The sequence below is a fragment of the Trachurus japonicus genome, chromosome 10 (assembly GCF_045865225.1).
Source record: "Trachurus japonicus isolate A0001 chromosome 10, Traja_1.0".
Classification (NCBI taxonomy): Eukaryota; Metazoa; Chordata; class Actinopteri; order Carangiformes; family Carangidae; genus Trachurus; species Trachurus japonicus.
In genome coordinates, this window is record NC_140916.1 from 23489960 (window position 1) to 23506367 (window position 16408).

At 45.6% G+C, this 16408-nt stretch overlaps 1 protein-coding gene across 1 annotated transcript; it reads right to left on the reverse strand.

Moving 5' to 3' along the window:
* Positions 1-5407: 5407 nt before the first annotated feature.
* LOC146980066 (uncharacterized) lies at positions 5408-15132 on the reverse strand. The gene is made up of 2 exons (XM_085790168.1): positions 14721-15132; positions 5408-14150 (listed from the first exon to the last, which is right to left on the reverse strand). The coding sequence occupies exon 2, from the start codon at positions 14069-14071 to the stop codon at positions 5930-5932; it is 8142 nt and encodes a 2713-aa protein (XP_085646294.1). The 5' UTR covers positions 14072-14150; positions 14721-15132; the 3' UTR covers positions 5408-5929.
* Between the last annotated feature and the right edge of the window lie 1276 nt (positions 15133-16408).

Consider the following 16408-nt stretch of genomic DNA (forward strand, 5'->3'; position numbering starts at 1 on the left):
AGTAACACTTACAGTACATGCTACTTACCACAAACAATGAGGGGGCAGAGACCTGCATGACAAATTACCCAGTCAACAAAACTATTAAATTGAGTTTCCTACACGTATTGTTTGTCTGACATTATATCTGCTTGTCTTGTCTTGTTAATGCCATGGTTACATGGTTACCCTGGATCAGACCAGTCATTAAGTCTAATCTAAAGGGCTCACTCCTGTAATTCATGTGGAGTAGTCACTTTGAGCTTGAATGTACAGAATGATGTCAGTATGGGACTAATATGAGGAATGGTAAAAGTACAAATAGACGTTGTAACATTTTCAAAAAACAAATGTTTTTCTATCAAATTTCTATTGACTTAAAAGCTGCCATGATCAAAACCAATATATCAAGCTTGAATTTGAGCTTTTCATTTCAGCTGAATATGTAGATTTCCACTGCCTGAAACTTTCCTGATCTGGTTCAGTCAGACTTCCAACTCTAACACCTGAGACAACTCACCCAGGAGGACCACATGGCAACATCTGGCCAGAGCCAGACCTCTAACATTGTCATTGTCATAAAGCTTTGGGGTCATCATTATACATTTGTTCCTGACCTCTTCAGTTATCTTATGTTTGTCCTGTTTATGGTTGGAACCGAGACACTAAGCATAAATGACATGTGACTAAATAAATAGTAATAAACTTGAACAGTGCAATCTGCAGCCATGACCCTGGTGTTGACCTGTGGTAAGGCTGCATAGTTGCCTGTGTACTGTTGCGCTGCAGTTTCTTAATGTTGTGGGTTGTCTGGACCATGTTTGAGATTCCACACACTCTACTTGATGATAAAGCCAGTGACAGAGACTCTTAAGTGACATGAGGGAAATTATTGTTTCCTCCAAGAATTGGGAGGCTGGTGCATAACTGGCCTCTACTCTAATGTCTAATAACTGGATTATTAAATGCTGACGGTCTGTGAGGCCACCCCTGCATGACTCATTACTTTTACTTCATGCTGGAGGAATCCAGTGACCCATACACACACACACACACACCGCCCCGTAACAAACCTGGCCGCTGAACGAGACCAAAGGCTGATTCCCAGGAGATTCCCCCACATTAAAATCTGAAAGACCTCTCTGCAGTTGGCTGCTGCCCATGTGGTCTAATATCGCTGGCTTACTCAATATGTAGAGCTTCAAGAGGCGGCGTAGTAGTTGACATGGCATGGTATCAATAAGAATTTAGACATGTCATCAGCTCTGAGTGATTCAAGATCGAGAAGAACACACACACACACAGAGACGCACAGGCGCGCACACACCAAGAGAGAGAGGCAGAATTAGAGATATAGAGAGAGATAGAGAGAGAGAGATAGAGAGAGACAGACAGGCAGACTCTCTTCTCAGTCCCTCCATTCCTCATTGATCTGCAATCCAGGCCATGAGAGGAGGACGGGTAAAGTGATCAGACCATGACATCATCTTTTGGCTACCTCAACACTGGATAATGTGAGTGTGTTTATGTGTATGGTGTGTGTGTGTGTGTAGGTGTGTGTGCATGTGTGCCCCAGTCTTGGAGACAGGGATAGACTCATAACATAAGCAACAATTTCCTTCCTAGACATGAGGGGTCCTGGGACACTAAAGGGACTAGACTAGTCTAGACCAATGATTTCCACTATAAATGAAAACATCTCTTTTTGGTCCATAATGATGTAGCACCTCATACAAAAGTAATTTAAGTGTAGAGCTTCTCTGTGGCCAAAACCAGTAATTGGAAGCAAATGTTGTGGATACAGCACAGGTGAGCCAGGTGAAGCTTGATAAATTCTACCTGATGAATTTTATTGCAGGTGTTCGAAGCAATCACAGGAGATGATGTGAAATGTTCTCAGTCAGACAGGTAGGCACACCACCTGGTGGATACAGGGTGGTCTGTATGACACACCGGCGGCCATACGCAAGTGCAGGACTTGGAGCACAGAGTCATTATTATGCGCTGTAGTTGCTTAGCAACACAGTGAATGCTTGAAGACACATTCAGGTGTTACACATGGTCCTTTCCCTTATCTCGTCTCCTGTTGCTTCATCACCAGCTGTCACAATCAGCACACACAACTCATACTGCTGTAACCTGCCCACTTCCTTCTGGAAGAAGCCATGTATGGGCATGATCCTGAGTTTACAGGTAAAGCCGCCCTTGGTAGGTAAATAGCTAAACTCACTCATTGCAGTATGGTAGGCCATACAAATTCTTACTCCAGAGCCAAGGGAGACATTATATTAGAGTGCAGGTATACTGCAACAAAGAGAGAGAGGTAGTGAGCTCATAACTCACATGTATAGCTCATCTTGGCCCATCCTGGCTTCTTCAGCCTGAAAGTCAGTGAAGTTTTGGTACATAGAGTGAGTGCATAGTGGTTCCCAACTTGGGAGGCAACCCCTCTGCAGAAGGTCACAAGGTTAACCTGAGGAGATGCTTAATGGGGAGTGAAATGATCAACCACATAATATTTTTAAATCTTGTCTTTTTTGATTGTGCAACACTTAATAGTTATACATTTTCTGAGTCTGGGAAATGCCTGCTATATGCATTGCTGTGACATAATCCGAAAACTTGGACTTAGTGCTGATAGCCTTCCTCATCAAAGACTGACCTCCCTGAGGACACATCGTTCACAATAAATGTTTCCTGCCAAACAGGGGTTACTAATATCATCATCTGACTAGGACCAGACAATCACCTCATGATCTGGTTTCCTCCCTTTCATCGATACATCACACATACATACATACATACAGACAGTCATGGACAGGCTCACTGACACAAAAAGTGCTACTTTATGTCTGTCTGAGTCGGCGATAGTCACCATTAGTTACAATTTCACTTTCATAAACAATTGACATGTAATATCCGACCACACAATCACAGGGCACTTACATGGAAAATGTTAGGAAGCACATTGCACGTTTTATTCCAAACAACTTACTTATCTCTTTGCTTGTTATCTAGCTGCCTGGCCCATGCCACCCACTCCTCTTTATATTCCTGATACCAGAAAGACAATGTAGAGAACTTTTCCAGTGACCAATCAGCACTCCAGTGGGTCCACATCAAATGTTGCTCACCCACTCACTCCTGGGTGCGGCAAGGATGATTGGACTCCTACAGTGTGTGTGTGTGTGTTTGTGTGTGGTCACGTTGTGGGTTAGAAAAGTGATCACAGAACCATAACAATAACAGACGCACTGGAAAGAGCCCTGAGCCCTCCTAATGATGTCATTATGTCTGTTTTGTATGTACGATTGGAATTCACTGTAGTCACCCACCATGGAAAGGCTGTGTCTGGAAAATGTTGATTAATGATTTATTAGATTGAAGCTGACTTATTAAATCTAAAAAAAATAAATAAAAAAAATCAATCAAAAGCACTTGTTATAGCACCGGCAAGCTGTTATCACTGTCTTGAAGACACGCATGCTCTCTGAAAATGGAGGCTGAAGAAGTGGGTTTCTTGATCGTCTACCGACCATAAAACAGTTAATCAGCCAGGCTGTGTCTTGGACCACATCCAAGGTGTGTGGAAGTGTGTGTGTGTGTGTGTTTGTCTGGAAACAATCTATAGTAGGCGTGGCAGGAGGTTTATACAGATTAGGCTACTATGTATGACTAAGGTGGGTCTTGAATTGTTATCCAACAATTAAGGAGGATGGCACTAAAGTTAGTAGTTAATGCATTACAGTCACCACCTGAAAAGAGGAAGTCATTTGTGTTCAAGTTTATTTTGTGTGAACATAAACATTGGGTCATCTGAACCTGTGTGATATCACTAGTGTTTGGTTGTTACATGTCGTTGCTGAGCAATGGTTATATGGTTATTTTGCTGATAAAACCTGGTGGACTCATTTCTTGTCACCTGACTTAATTACTTAATTACACTGGTGACACCGTTTCCTCCCTCCTTAACAACATTACATTACAGTGATTAAGCCAGTCTGTTTCCTGAGTGAAATGAGGACATCCCGGCATCACTTCTGGCTCAGTAGACAATAGTGATGACAAAGACTTGTGGAAGTAGAAGTTTGTTTAACACTGCACTAGTAATACAGGCATATGTACTTTTCTTGCCAGGTGCTGCGGTGATATCCCCTCCAGATGTGAATGAACACGCTCTGAATTCCTGCGAAGCTAAGAGTTGCCTCTCACAGATGAAACGTTGTTTTGTTCATTGTAGTGCACACACACATACATTCACAAGCACACCCAGACGCACGCACACATACACATACACATAACGGCCCCTCATAGCAACTGGTCAGACCTCTCATTAATTTTACTGCTATCCACATCAAAGAGAGAGGAGGCCAATTTTGTCCCTCTGGACTAACAAATTAGGCTCTGGTTTCAGTTTACAGGGCCAGGTTCTGATTAGAAAATCACCATATTGTGTTTCACCGGGTCTTGTCACGGAAAGGTTAGCAGATGCCTTTAGGATGGGACTATTTACCCTGCTGTTGTGGTCTGTGGCACCCTCCAGTGGTCACAGTGCTGCAATGTACTAATACTGCTTAACAATAGCCTGTGCATATTGGGGGCATCTCTTTACTTTGAATATTTGTGTTGCATTACAAAAGAAATGTGATACTGTAATATTTGGCTTCAGTAACATGCCATGTGACACAAGGACTCCCAAACCCTTGATCATAGAATAGGATTTAATAGCTGTTGCACATTGTTAGTAGTTACAGCGCCCTCTAAAGACAGAGAGAGGTTTCAAATTGGCCAATATCACATAATTGTTAAAACATCTGATATTAATCAATCAATCATTCTTACACACTTTATCAACAAAGTCTCTGTATCTTTTCTTACAATAAATCTGTCAGCATATTTAATTGACAACCAATAGGCTACTTGTATTAACATAACCCACATCCCATGCCTTATTAATTAATTTGGTGACATTGACATCAATGTCTATACCAAGATGGGAGGAGGAAACGTGGAAAGGAAAGTGTCTGGGTAAATGCTCTATGTGACACTTGATCAGTCAAGTCAGTCAAAATTAGTCATTATACCCATTGCCTGAATTGTATTTTGTGTTCTGACAGGATCTCTTAAGAACTTTTTATAGCATTATGAAAAGCACTGATTTTGTGGTAAAATTGACATCTTTTCCTGAAAACACTGCATAGGATTGAATGCATCAGAGACATAATCTGAGTTACTGGTTTAACCAGTGAGTAAACAGAACACCGTAATAACATTTAATTGGTCTTGCAAGTAGCTGGAAACTTACATGGCCATAGTGCCAGTATTTAACACTGTATATATAATCTAACCAGTAAATAGATGGTACCATGTTGATTTATAGAGAGGATATATAGAAAAGTAGATTAAGGCACAAAAAAGAGGAGTGTGATATGTGGTACATTTTATTGGCATTGTTGTTGCAGACATCATGTGCACAAACTCACTCATCCAATATTAGAGAATAAACAATAATAAAATAAATATGAGGTTCTTTTAAAACAGTATTTTCAAGTTTTTTTGGAGATATTTGTCATTAAAGTACAAACATCAGTAAATTAGTAAACCTATTGATTTATAATACCTGTGCATTTATGCAGGTGAAGTTAGTGTGATTTTATAACACTGTATCAAAAATGACAAAAGTTTTAATAGATCATTTTCAAATTAGGCAAACACCTCATGGAAAAGGCTCTCTTATGTTGTCAAAATTAAATCAAGAATTACATCTCTTTCTATTAAAGCAGACTAGCACAGAACAAGCAGCAGCAAATAAACAACAACCAAAGAATTGCTGTCTTCAGTTGCAGTGTGAAAACTCAAATAACAGTACAGGCTAACATTAGACACCCCCTTTATACACCATGTATTTAAAACCCAACAGGCTCCAGGAAGGCGGCCTCTATCCTCTATTTCAGGACCTTTTCCCCCCTGATGGGGGCAGGTTGGGGGGATGTTTGTGGTAATAGTCTGGTGGGGTGGGATTTGGGCTTGCGTTCATCCCTGTAGGGACATAATACATGCTCTCCAGGTAGCTCTGGTCCAATGGTGGATTGTTCTGGGGCTCTGGCTTGGAACCCTGGCCAGAGTGATTCCTATAGCTGACTCCAGGCCCACTTGGGTGCATTGTTGCTGCAGAAGAGGCCTCAGGATAGCGGGGTGGCTGGGGCTGAGCGTGGGGGTGAGCTGGGGGAGGTGGTGCTGCATAGGGCATGTACTGTGGCGCTGCAGCGTACATGTTGGGGTTGTGGAGAGAAGGATAAGGGGCTGCTGAAGGAGGATATAGGCCTGAATGTGACATTGCTTGCTGTGGGATCAGCACCTCCACATATTGGCCTGTCTCTGGGTCAAACAACATTTTCCTCAGTGGCTGTACAGGTACCTCGATATAGAAGTACTTCCCAGTCTCAGGATCTAGGAGCACTCTGCGAGGTGTCTGTCCATAGTTACTCTCTGAGTACAAACTGGAGCTGTCACCCCCATATTCAGAACCATAGGAGGGCCCCAGGCTTTGAGGGCCACACAAGTACTGGGGGTCCAAAGGAGGAAGGCCAGGAGAGTGGCTGTGGCCAGGATCGCTGTAAGGAGCTGGGCCCAGGCCTGGTGGCTGCTGCTGAGGGGATCTGTGAACAGGGGGTCGTCGAGAGTCAATATGCTGAGGTGGCTGCAATGGTCGGTCTGCAGGGCAGGCCTGCATGAGTGACGGGTGGGGAGGGCAGGGAGGGGGCTGGTGGAGAGACTGGTATAATGCTGGTGGCTGACCAAGAGGACTTGATTTGGGGGAGGCGGGCCGGTAGTTCAATGGCTGAGGGTCAGGCCTGCACTGGTGGGGACGGAGAGGGGGTTGAACGACTGGGTAAGGTAATGCCTGACCTGGAGAGTGTGGAGGGGCAGGAGGGGTGATGTTATGGGGGCTGCGGTGATGGTGAGGAGGTGTGAGACCAGGGTGGGAAGGGCAGCCAGCTGTGCAGGAGCAGGGCGGGGGGCGGGAAGAAGGTTGATACTGATTTGACCTCCTGGGGGTTAGATCTGGAAGCAAGAGGGGACTGAAGCTCTCTCTTTCATCGTAGCTTGGAGGGTCATCAGAGGCATAAAAACACAGGTCATCTGACCTTTGGCGGCGTTCACTGGACACTGATCTCTGGCATGGCTGGTGTGTGTATCCTGGCACTTGTGATGTGGGAACAGTAGTGGGTTGTTTTTTGTTGTTTGAAGTTACCGGCATAGCTTGTTCATGGGGGTATGCCATCCTGGGATATTGTGGTTGGATGTCTGGATCCCTAACAGCTGGCTGGCAAGGCTCGCTGGCTCCAGCTGAGGGCGCTGCAGTGACCTGGTTTGCTACTGGCTCAGGAGCTGGACCGGGAGCAGAGGTTGAGCCTGTAGAAGTGGCTGACGTTGGAGCTAAGGTTGTAGGTCTTTGTGTGAATCTGGAGCTCTGTGGAGGGGCAGCTGGTTGTTGCTGCTGTCCTCTGTCATTAGATACCTCCGTCTCTGATGGTGCTGTAAAGGGATTTGAGAGATTGGAGATTGTTGTAGCAGTTGTTTTGCTGGGTGGAGGTTTGAGGCTTGACACTGCAGACACAGCTAATTTTCTTGTATAGTTTGCTGTTGATGTGGACTCATTGGAGATCTTTCTATAGATGGTTGGTGAGGACACCACAATTGTTTGAGACCTCTCTTCACCTTGTGGTTTTACAGTTGCTGACAGTCTTGGTGCTTCATTTGGCACTGTTCCTAAATCTGCAGGTTTAAACTTGCAACTTGGTTTGGGAGGCACAACTGGCTTTTGAGAATTTTTAGCTATAGATTTAACTTCAATGGTTTGAGGTCTGTTGTTTCCAATGGAGTTTTCAGGCCTCTCTTGTTTCTGTGTGTCTTTAGACAGTGACTTAACCTCAATTGGCTGAGGCCTGAATCTCCTTACTGCGGGGGACCTCGGGGGAAAAGTTGGATCTATTCTTTTCACCGCTTCAAAATCTCCCTGATCCTTCTGTTTGGTTGGAGTTGGTGTTTGCTCCTGTGTATTCCTTAGTGGTGAAGCGCTTTTTTGTTTTGCAAAAAACAAAGTGTCTTTTATTGTAGGCTTAACGCAAACTTCATCGTCATCCTCTGCGGTCTTTGTAATGGTGTCTGTGTTTTCAGACACTGCTGAGGGGCCAGATGTGATGGACGATGAGGAGAATGTCCTCTCCCTGTGAGACTCGATTCGCTCAGCCTCTGAAAGCATTGCGGTCTGAAGGGGGATCTCCAGGCAGTTCACATGCTTACAGGGAGCCCCTTTCCCTGCAGCTGCATTCTGGCCGTCACCAACCACTGCTCCTATGTCTGCTTGGTAGCCTTTTTCCTTTAATAACATGGAAACTGAGTGGCCACTGCTGCCAGTGGTATTGCCAGAGGCAGTGGGCCCAGGTGAAACTGAAACAGCTGGGACCTGGCCTGGGGTGGGAATTTCTTCCTGGGCTGGAGATGCAGATGTCTTGGCTTTAGTGGATCCATCCCTTATCAACACTACAGCAGTGGACACCTCCCTTTCCTTACTAGGCAATCTGGGAAGGCTTCCAAGCATTGGAGGTTTTCTGTCTGTTCTAACCACCACAGCTTCTTCCTCTGTGTCTGGATTTTTCTGCATCTCTGTCACAACCTCTTGTTTTTCTGCTGCCTTTTTTAGATCATGTTGACCTGGCTTGGAAATGTCTGTATTTCCTGTTGTGTAACTCTGTGTGTTTACAGCCGAGGATTTTTGTGACTCTCTGCTTAGGTCAGTGACAAGTTCTGGAGAAGCCTGGGGTTTATCACCTGGGTTTTCTGAATCTTTCTTGCTGCATGACATTTTATTTTTGTCCTCTTTCCAGCAAACAGCCTTGTATTCTATTTGCATTGGCTGCGAACGAGACAGAGGCTTTGCTTTGCTTTGAGGAGGTGGAGATAAGGTCGAAAGTTTTGAATCGTTTACCTCATCTTTCTGTTCTACTTTTTTCTCCACCCTGTGCTCCTCTTCCCTTTCCTCCCTCTTCTCCTCCATTCTCATTTCTTGCCTCACTTTCTGCTCCTCCCCTGCTATGATCTCTTTCCTTTCCTCTTTTACTTCATTCCTCCTTTCTTCATTAAAAATTTCCTTCCTCTCCTCATTCACACCTGATGATATTACAGCACTAGTTGCCTTGAAAGACAGATTATATGTGTTTTTCACAAGCCGCCTCACATCTCTAACTTTGTGAAGGGGGGCCTTAACTTTGTTATTGCCATTTCCTTCATCTTCTTCTGTTTTCTCATCCACACTGGTCTCCACTCTGTCATCCTTGTATTGGAAAGACATTTCTGGTGAGGAGGCCTCAGGCTTGTTTTCTGCTTCAGGTGTCAGACAGACATTTAGAGAGGCTTTCTTTTTCTCCACGGCTTTGAGAGTAATCTCCTGTGTTTTTGACTTGCAAGTGCCCTTGTCACTCTGTGGCAGTTGTTTATGGTTCTCTGTGCTTTCACATTCCTGGTCTCTGTTTGTCATCCTGGCCTGCGTGTTACTGGCTCTGGTGGCAGTATGAGCTCCTGTGTTCCTGGCAGTGGAATTTGCTGAGTCACCACCATCCCTTTCGTCCCATGTTTTAATGTCATCTGCTCGTTGTACAAAAGGTGTAGACTGTTTACTATCAAACGCCACTTTAAATTCTGATCTCATTTCAGACTTCAATGAGGTTGTATTCCTGCTCTGAGAATCAGCCTCTTCACTGTCAGTCTGTGAAAAACTTACACTTCTGCTGCTGCTGGACGAACTTGGCCTCTTACCAGATCTCGGTCCAAAGCTTTTTGGTGGTTTGACTTCCTCCTTCGTGCTTGTTTCACCTCTCACCAGAAAACCCTCAGATGAAAGACCACAGTCTGATGGGACACTGGAACTCAGACTATTTGTGTCAGGTTTTGGGGACACTTTTAGTAGGTCCACTGAACTGACTGTTGGAGGGCTATTTTCCTCAAAAGCAGGGCTCACTTCATCTTCCTGCTCATCAGTTTGTTTATCAACACTTTGCATCTTCTTGGATAACACGCTCTTGATGAGACAAGTGGCCATCTTGGTTTTAGAGCATGTTTCATCCAGCGAGGCAGATTTCTGGAGTTTGCCCTTTCTTTCATTATTTTGATTAGGTTCAGGGCTACGCTCAGAGGGGTAGCAGTCTAGCGTTGCTGCTGGTGTGCTGTGCTGTCTCACAAATGTCTCTCTGGAGTGACTCTTTGGAGATGGACTTTCCATCATCGCTGGTATCCCAGGACTACTATTTTCACTACTCTCATCCTGCTTCCCATCAGCGTTATTCTTTCTCTTAAGCTGGATCTGTCTCTTGGGCACTCCTCTTCTAACCCTCCTGGGGTCCTCTCTTTCCACAGCCACATCTACACATTCAAAGCTGCCCATCTCGTAGCGCCTTGATGGATCCAGGCCATCTGAGTAGTATGCAGATGATTGCTGGAAGGGGAGCTCATCACTGTCCAGTTTCGGAGCAGAGCCCCTGAAGTCGGCATAGGCCGGCCAGGCAGGATTGACCCCGGCAGGGCTCTCCTGGGTCGATGGTTGAGAAATGTTGGTGGATGAGCGGTGGCTGGAGTTGTACATGTCAAGATAATCTACCTCTGGGCTTGACAGACTGCGAAAAGCCAAGTCTGTAAACCACTTCACCTCATTATCTGCCTCATCAAGCTCGCTTCCCATGCTGGAGCTGGAACTCCGACAGGGCCTGCTCGTTGCCACGCGTCCAGGAGCACTGTTCTTGTTATGGTGTGCAGGAGGTTGAAGTCGCCTGCTTGGACCACCACCCCTGGTGTCTTGGTGGGAAACACGTCTCAGAAGACTCTGTTGTTGCTGTAGCTGCCTGGTAGAAAGCAAACTCTCTGAATAGGAATGCACTGTTGGCAGTCCCCGACGAGTCTCTCTGCTTGTGGGAGCTGCGCTGCGACTTGCAGGCCCTTTTCTATTCCTGGCATTGAATGACAGCTCAACCTGTTCCCCTCTGTAACTGGCGTCCCCCTGCCACCCCTCCCCTTTTTCTGGAACCCGCTCCTCCCTCATTCTCTCTCTCTCCACCTCCCTATCCCTGCCTACCTCTCTCTCCTCCTCCAGCTGCATTTCCCTCTCCATCTCCAGTTGTCCTCCTAGTCTGACCCAGTGGGCCTGGCTATTATTGTCAACAGGGGCAACATTGGGGCTTTCCCTATTTGTCACTGCTTTTTTTAAATTACCACTTGATGAGGATGCTACAACCTGAGAAGGGCTACGGCTTCTGTTCTGCCACTGTCTGTATGGTTTCTCAGGGGCAATGATATGGACAGGTGTAAACCTGGTAAGTGGTGGAGAGGGAGTCCGCCTTCTGTTTACGTGGTGGGCCATGTCCTCAGTCAACCTCTCTCTGTTTTCACGTCTAACTTTGGGTGGCAGGTTTCTTCTTAAGGGCTCAGGTGTGCAAATTGATTTTAATAAGCTGCTGCTTTCAGAAGTTAGGGAATAGGTAGCAAGCTGGGGCTGTGGGTTTTCCAGTCTCTGCAGAGGTGAGTCAGGTGTAGCCCTGTGAACAGGTGAAATGGTTGAACTGCTGTTTTTACGGGCTGGAAGATTGGGGGTAAGAGACGTGTTTTCAATGGGATTAATATAAGTGTCTTCTTCGTGAAAAGAACTAACGTCGCTTTTTTGTTTTTCCTCAGAAAAGGAGGCTGGCCTTGAGTTTTGCTGAATGTTTCCTTCCTCCACTGCTGCCTCTCCCTTTGCGCTTTGTTGTTTATGTAAACTCTCTATCTTTTCCTCTGATGGGGAAGTGAATACAGGTAAACAATCTGTAATCACTGGTGAACTGCTTTTGATTTGAGTAATAACGGATTTGTCTCGCTTATCTAAAGAAGGTGACACGCTGTCTTTTACCAAAATGTTGGGGCACTGAATTTCTGCAATATCAGCAGAAGAGGAATTTCCCTCAACTTCAGGTGTATTTCTTAAAGGAGGGATAGGCTGTGTATACTGAGGGTGGTGCTCTGTGGACAGGGTGACAGGTGAAATCTGCACAGGAGAAGGGGAGAGAGGTGACGGATCTCTACTCCTGAGGCGCTGAGGTGAGGGACTTTGATGTTTGTCAGATGATGGAGTTTGGTACCTTGGCTCAGGTGAGGGTGTGTGATGCTTTGGTTGAGGTGAAGATGTTTCGTACTTAGCTTGATGCACCAGAATTATATCAGGCTGCAGAACGGGGCTTGTGAAGCCAGATGTATGGGGTGAGTCTTGTGGTGTACCAGTGGACTCTGCTACACTTCTCTGCCTACTGTTTCTACTTTGGATAGGGCTCCTTGCTTCAGGGGACACAAGTGTCCTATCTGGCTCAGAGGTGGAGGGACGACAGAGCTCAGGAAACGGGGGGCTGTGCCTGTCCTCCGGCTGGACAACAGTGTATGAAATCCCTGTGATATGAGGGGATGAAGTGAAGCCTCTTGCTGAAGAAGAGTCCAAGTGAAGCTCAGGTGAGGATGACGTAATCCTGATTTCAGGTGATGGAGCAGTGTGTCTGTACTCTACTGAAGAGCAGTTGCTTCTAACTTCAGGTGATGGAGATAAATTATAACTTACCACAGGTGAAGGCACCTGTGTGCTGATTTCAGAGGGTGTTGAAGTGTATCTTATTGTTGGCGAGGAGCCAGGAGAGGGTGTTCTTATTCTTGTCCTAGCCGGAGAGGCAGCACTGAGCAAGCGAGGTGAGGGAGCTGTCCGTCCCAATTCAGGTGAGACGCTACCTGACACAAGCTCAGGAGATGTTGATATTGAAATGACAGGTGAAGGAGGTGTGTATCTTGGGACAGGTGTTGAAGCAGTGCTGCCTGGTTCAACTGATAACCTTGCCTTTTGGTTCTCAGGAGTAGCCGTGGTGTCTCTTCCTGTAGCAGACGGATTTGAAAGCAGCTCAGGAGAGCAAGGAGGCTCTTCTATATCAGGTGTGGAGCCTCTGCTGAAAAGATCAGGCAGGGAGACTCTTCCTCTTAGTTCAGGAAAAGGAGATGATGTTTGAGTATCAGGAGAGTAGGGCCTACTCTTCAGCCCAGGTGAGGCCAACGTTTCTCTTGATTGGGATGATAACTCTGTACTGCTGGATGACGGTAGAGGAGATGAGGAAGATGCTCTAAATCCAAAGGCTGATTCTGGAAAATCTAGAGAGAAATCTTTGGGTGAGGGACTACACTGTTGGTTGTTGTAGCTGCTCCTTGGCTCAGGTGAGTTTTGTGCTACTCTGAACTCAGGTGAAGGCTGGGTGAGTGATTCAGAGCAGGGTGAGCTGACACAGCTCCTAGGCTGAGAGGAGGGACTTGGAGTCAGTGACTGCTGTGAGGGGCTGTTAAGTCCGTCTTTAGGAGTGATTTTCCCTGGTTCACTCTCTGAATGCTCTTGACTTAGATTAGATGATGATGGTGAACTTCTCCTTTCGACTGAGGAAGAAGACAGGGATGATGCTCTTCCCTCTGAACTGATGGTATGGGAGCTATTATGTCCAGGAGAGGGGAGTCTCTCACCAGCGTTGAGGATGTCACCTGATGGGCTAGCTGTACTAAGCTGAGGTACTGGTGATTTGGTTTTTGGTTCTAAATTTGGGCTACTACCCCCAAAAATGTCTGGATGCCCAGGGCTCAGTCCCTCGCTCTCTGTCTCGCTCTGTGACAGAGGGCTGTAAAGCCTTTCTCTTGAATCCTCAAAGCCCTCTTCCCCCTCACTGGAGCCCGGTGCAGTGTGGTAAGAGCCTGAGTCGTTCAAATCATCCACTGGGGGTGATGCGGCAGATATCCCTTCTGCTTCCCTCTGGGAAGGGACAAAAGCCCCAACAGCAGGGCTGCTTGAATGAGAGGGCAGCTCACAGTCGTCTCCAAAAATGTCACACAGGCAAGTGGTCTCAGAAATGGCACTACGCTGACTAGGGATGTTGATGATGTCAAAGATTTCAACGTGGTTGGGAGTGCCGTCACGATGGCACAGGGAAAAGGTGCGGGGCGCACTGCGCAGGAAGGAGTAGCTGTCCCCCTGGAGAGTCCAGCTGTCCATTGCTAGTCCACAAGCTCCAAATGCTCACTGTGGCCAGTCCAGTCCCTTCCTGTAGTCTGCTCTGGGCTCTGTTCCTGGACTGGAAATAAGATATGGTCACCTGGAGGATGTATGTCTCATTCATTTTTACCACCAGTAACATTTGACAAATATCACTGACAGGCAAAAGTGTATAAGTCACAAATACAGAGGCTTAAGTGTGTATTGTTATTTTTTGTAAGCTTGCAAAGGGTAACTCTATCCTTTAAACCATCAATATTCTGAAAATACCTACAACTCCCAAAAGGGGTTCAGATCATAAATATAACTCTGTCCCTATGCCTGCAAGCTGACATTAACACAAGTGAATATGAAAAGTTGACAAACGTTTCGTAACTTTAGTTGACAAAAACTTAAGTCACATACATCAATTTTGTGTATTTCCTGTAAGATGTCATCAAGGCATTTACTGAATGAAGTGCAACTTATATTACGTTACCAGGTCTGAGATTTATTCATCTTATATATATTGGAAAGTGACATTATTGGCATTAGTTCTGCCCATTACATACCCTTTACGCTTTCCTTATTATCTTGGTGTAGAATTGACTAGAGAGAGAAAGGCTGCTCACTGCTTAAGTACAGAGAGACAGAATGATTGGTACTGTACCTTTGGCCAATGATGAGACTTTCCCAATGGCATCGAGTTCCTCTGTGTTGCAATATCTGCCCCTCATCCAGTGAACTGCCTCTCAAAATCCACAGCACACTCCCAAGTTTACAAGACCTCGGTGCATATGCGGAGTCCAGGACTGAGCGGCTCCTCACAGCTCAGTCTGGCAGTGCTACACTGGCTGCACCACTTCAGAATGTCAAAGGCATTGCTCTGTATCAGACTTGAATAGGAAAAGCAAAGAGGGGCATCTCGCCTGGACACATTACATCCCCTAATGCTCCCATCTCTATTTCGGCCCCTCCCTCCTCAGCTGGCCTCAGGGAAAGCACTTACTGAATCTAACCTGGATCCTTTTTCTTGTCCAGACTGGGGTTTGCTTGGGCATTGGCTTTCCAGTGTGAGCTGGGCTGGGGTGCAGCGCTCAGGGTGGGTGGGTTTATAGTTAGCAGCAGGTGCTGATCCGGCCAGGACGGATGAGTGCGCCTGGAATTTGACACTTAGAGCCAGCTCAGTCACAGGGCCCCTCTATATATAGACCTATACTATCAGGGCCAGATAGCCAAAGCTTTAGCTGTTTGATTGGACACGCTGGTGGGAAAGAAAGGGGAAATACCAAGCTTGAAGTACACCCCACACATTGTACACTTTATTACTAGTTATGAGTTTTTTCTATCATTGACAGTATTGTTGATGTATACTTTTATGTCTATGTGCATACATACAGTATGTGTGTATGTGAGGCTGTGGCTGGGGTACAACAGGTCAGGGGTTAACATAGACCACCCGACTTTGACAGCTCACATGCAAAATTCCCGTGCACTGCATGTTAGGTAGCAACACTTGCATAACATTGGTAAGGTGCTCTCACATGTTTACTGTCACGTTTTTCCCTTTTAGATTTATTGTGATGCAGTAATGTTAATTTTCATTCCATCCAATTATATTTTTAAGTTTTAAATTCTTATTGAGCTTGCTGTTGCTTGTGTTGACACATGTATGATATAAAACTGGAGGAACAAAAGGTGTCATGTCATTTGTCAACAACAGTACTCTCTGAGCCTCACTGAGACTGTCTGGGCATGTATGGCAGTAGTGAGTGTGGATAAGCCCTCTGTCCCTAACCTAATACCTCATGAGATTACCATTCATTCTCAGTCATTAAGTCATTCAGGGCAAGCCAATGGAAAATCTTTGATTGCAGCCCTGACTGATAGTTGCATAATGCTCTCACTAAAGGTATATTATATCAGTGGTGTCAGGGATGGTCCTCAACACAAGCTATTTTATATATGGCATCATACATATGTAATTTGGATCTCTCTTCTGTCTGGATAGTCATACATTGCCATGAGTGCACACATTTCAGTGTGGCTTGCCAAAATGGGATTTGGGTGTTTGACCTTGGTGGAGTAATATAAGAGCAATATGGTTACACACAGAGCTATACAACAATGTCTTTCTTTTCTCGTTTTGTCAATATTGACATCCCTTGGGTGACACAAAGTGAAAAACATGAACATGACCTCTGACAGCAATAATGTTTCAAATGATTGCGGAGGATATGTGATTGCATACTATGTGTGTGCTGGCCATGAGACAGTACAAACTTAAGTGTAGAGAAGTGCTGATAAATTTGAACCTCTGTGGTTACGGCAGCACAGCAGACTGGAGGAGGACTCAAA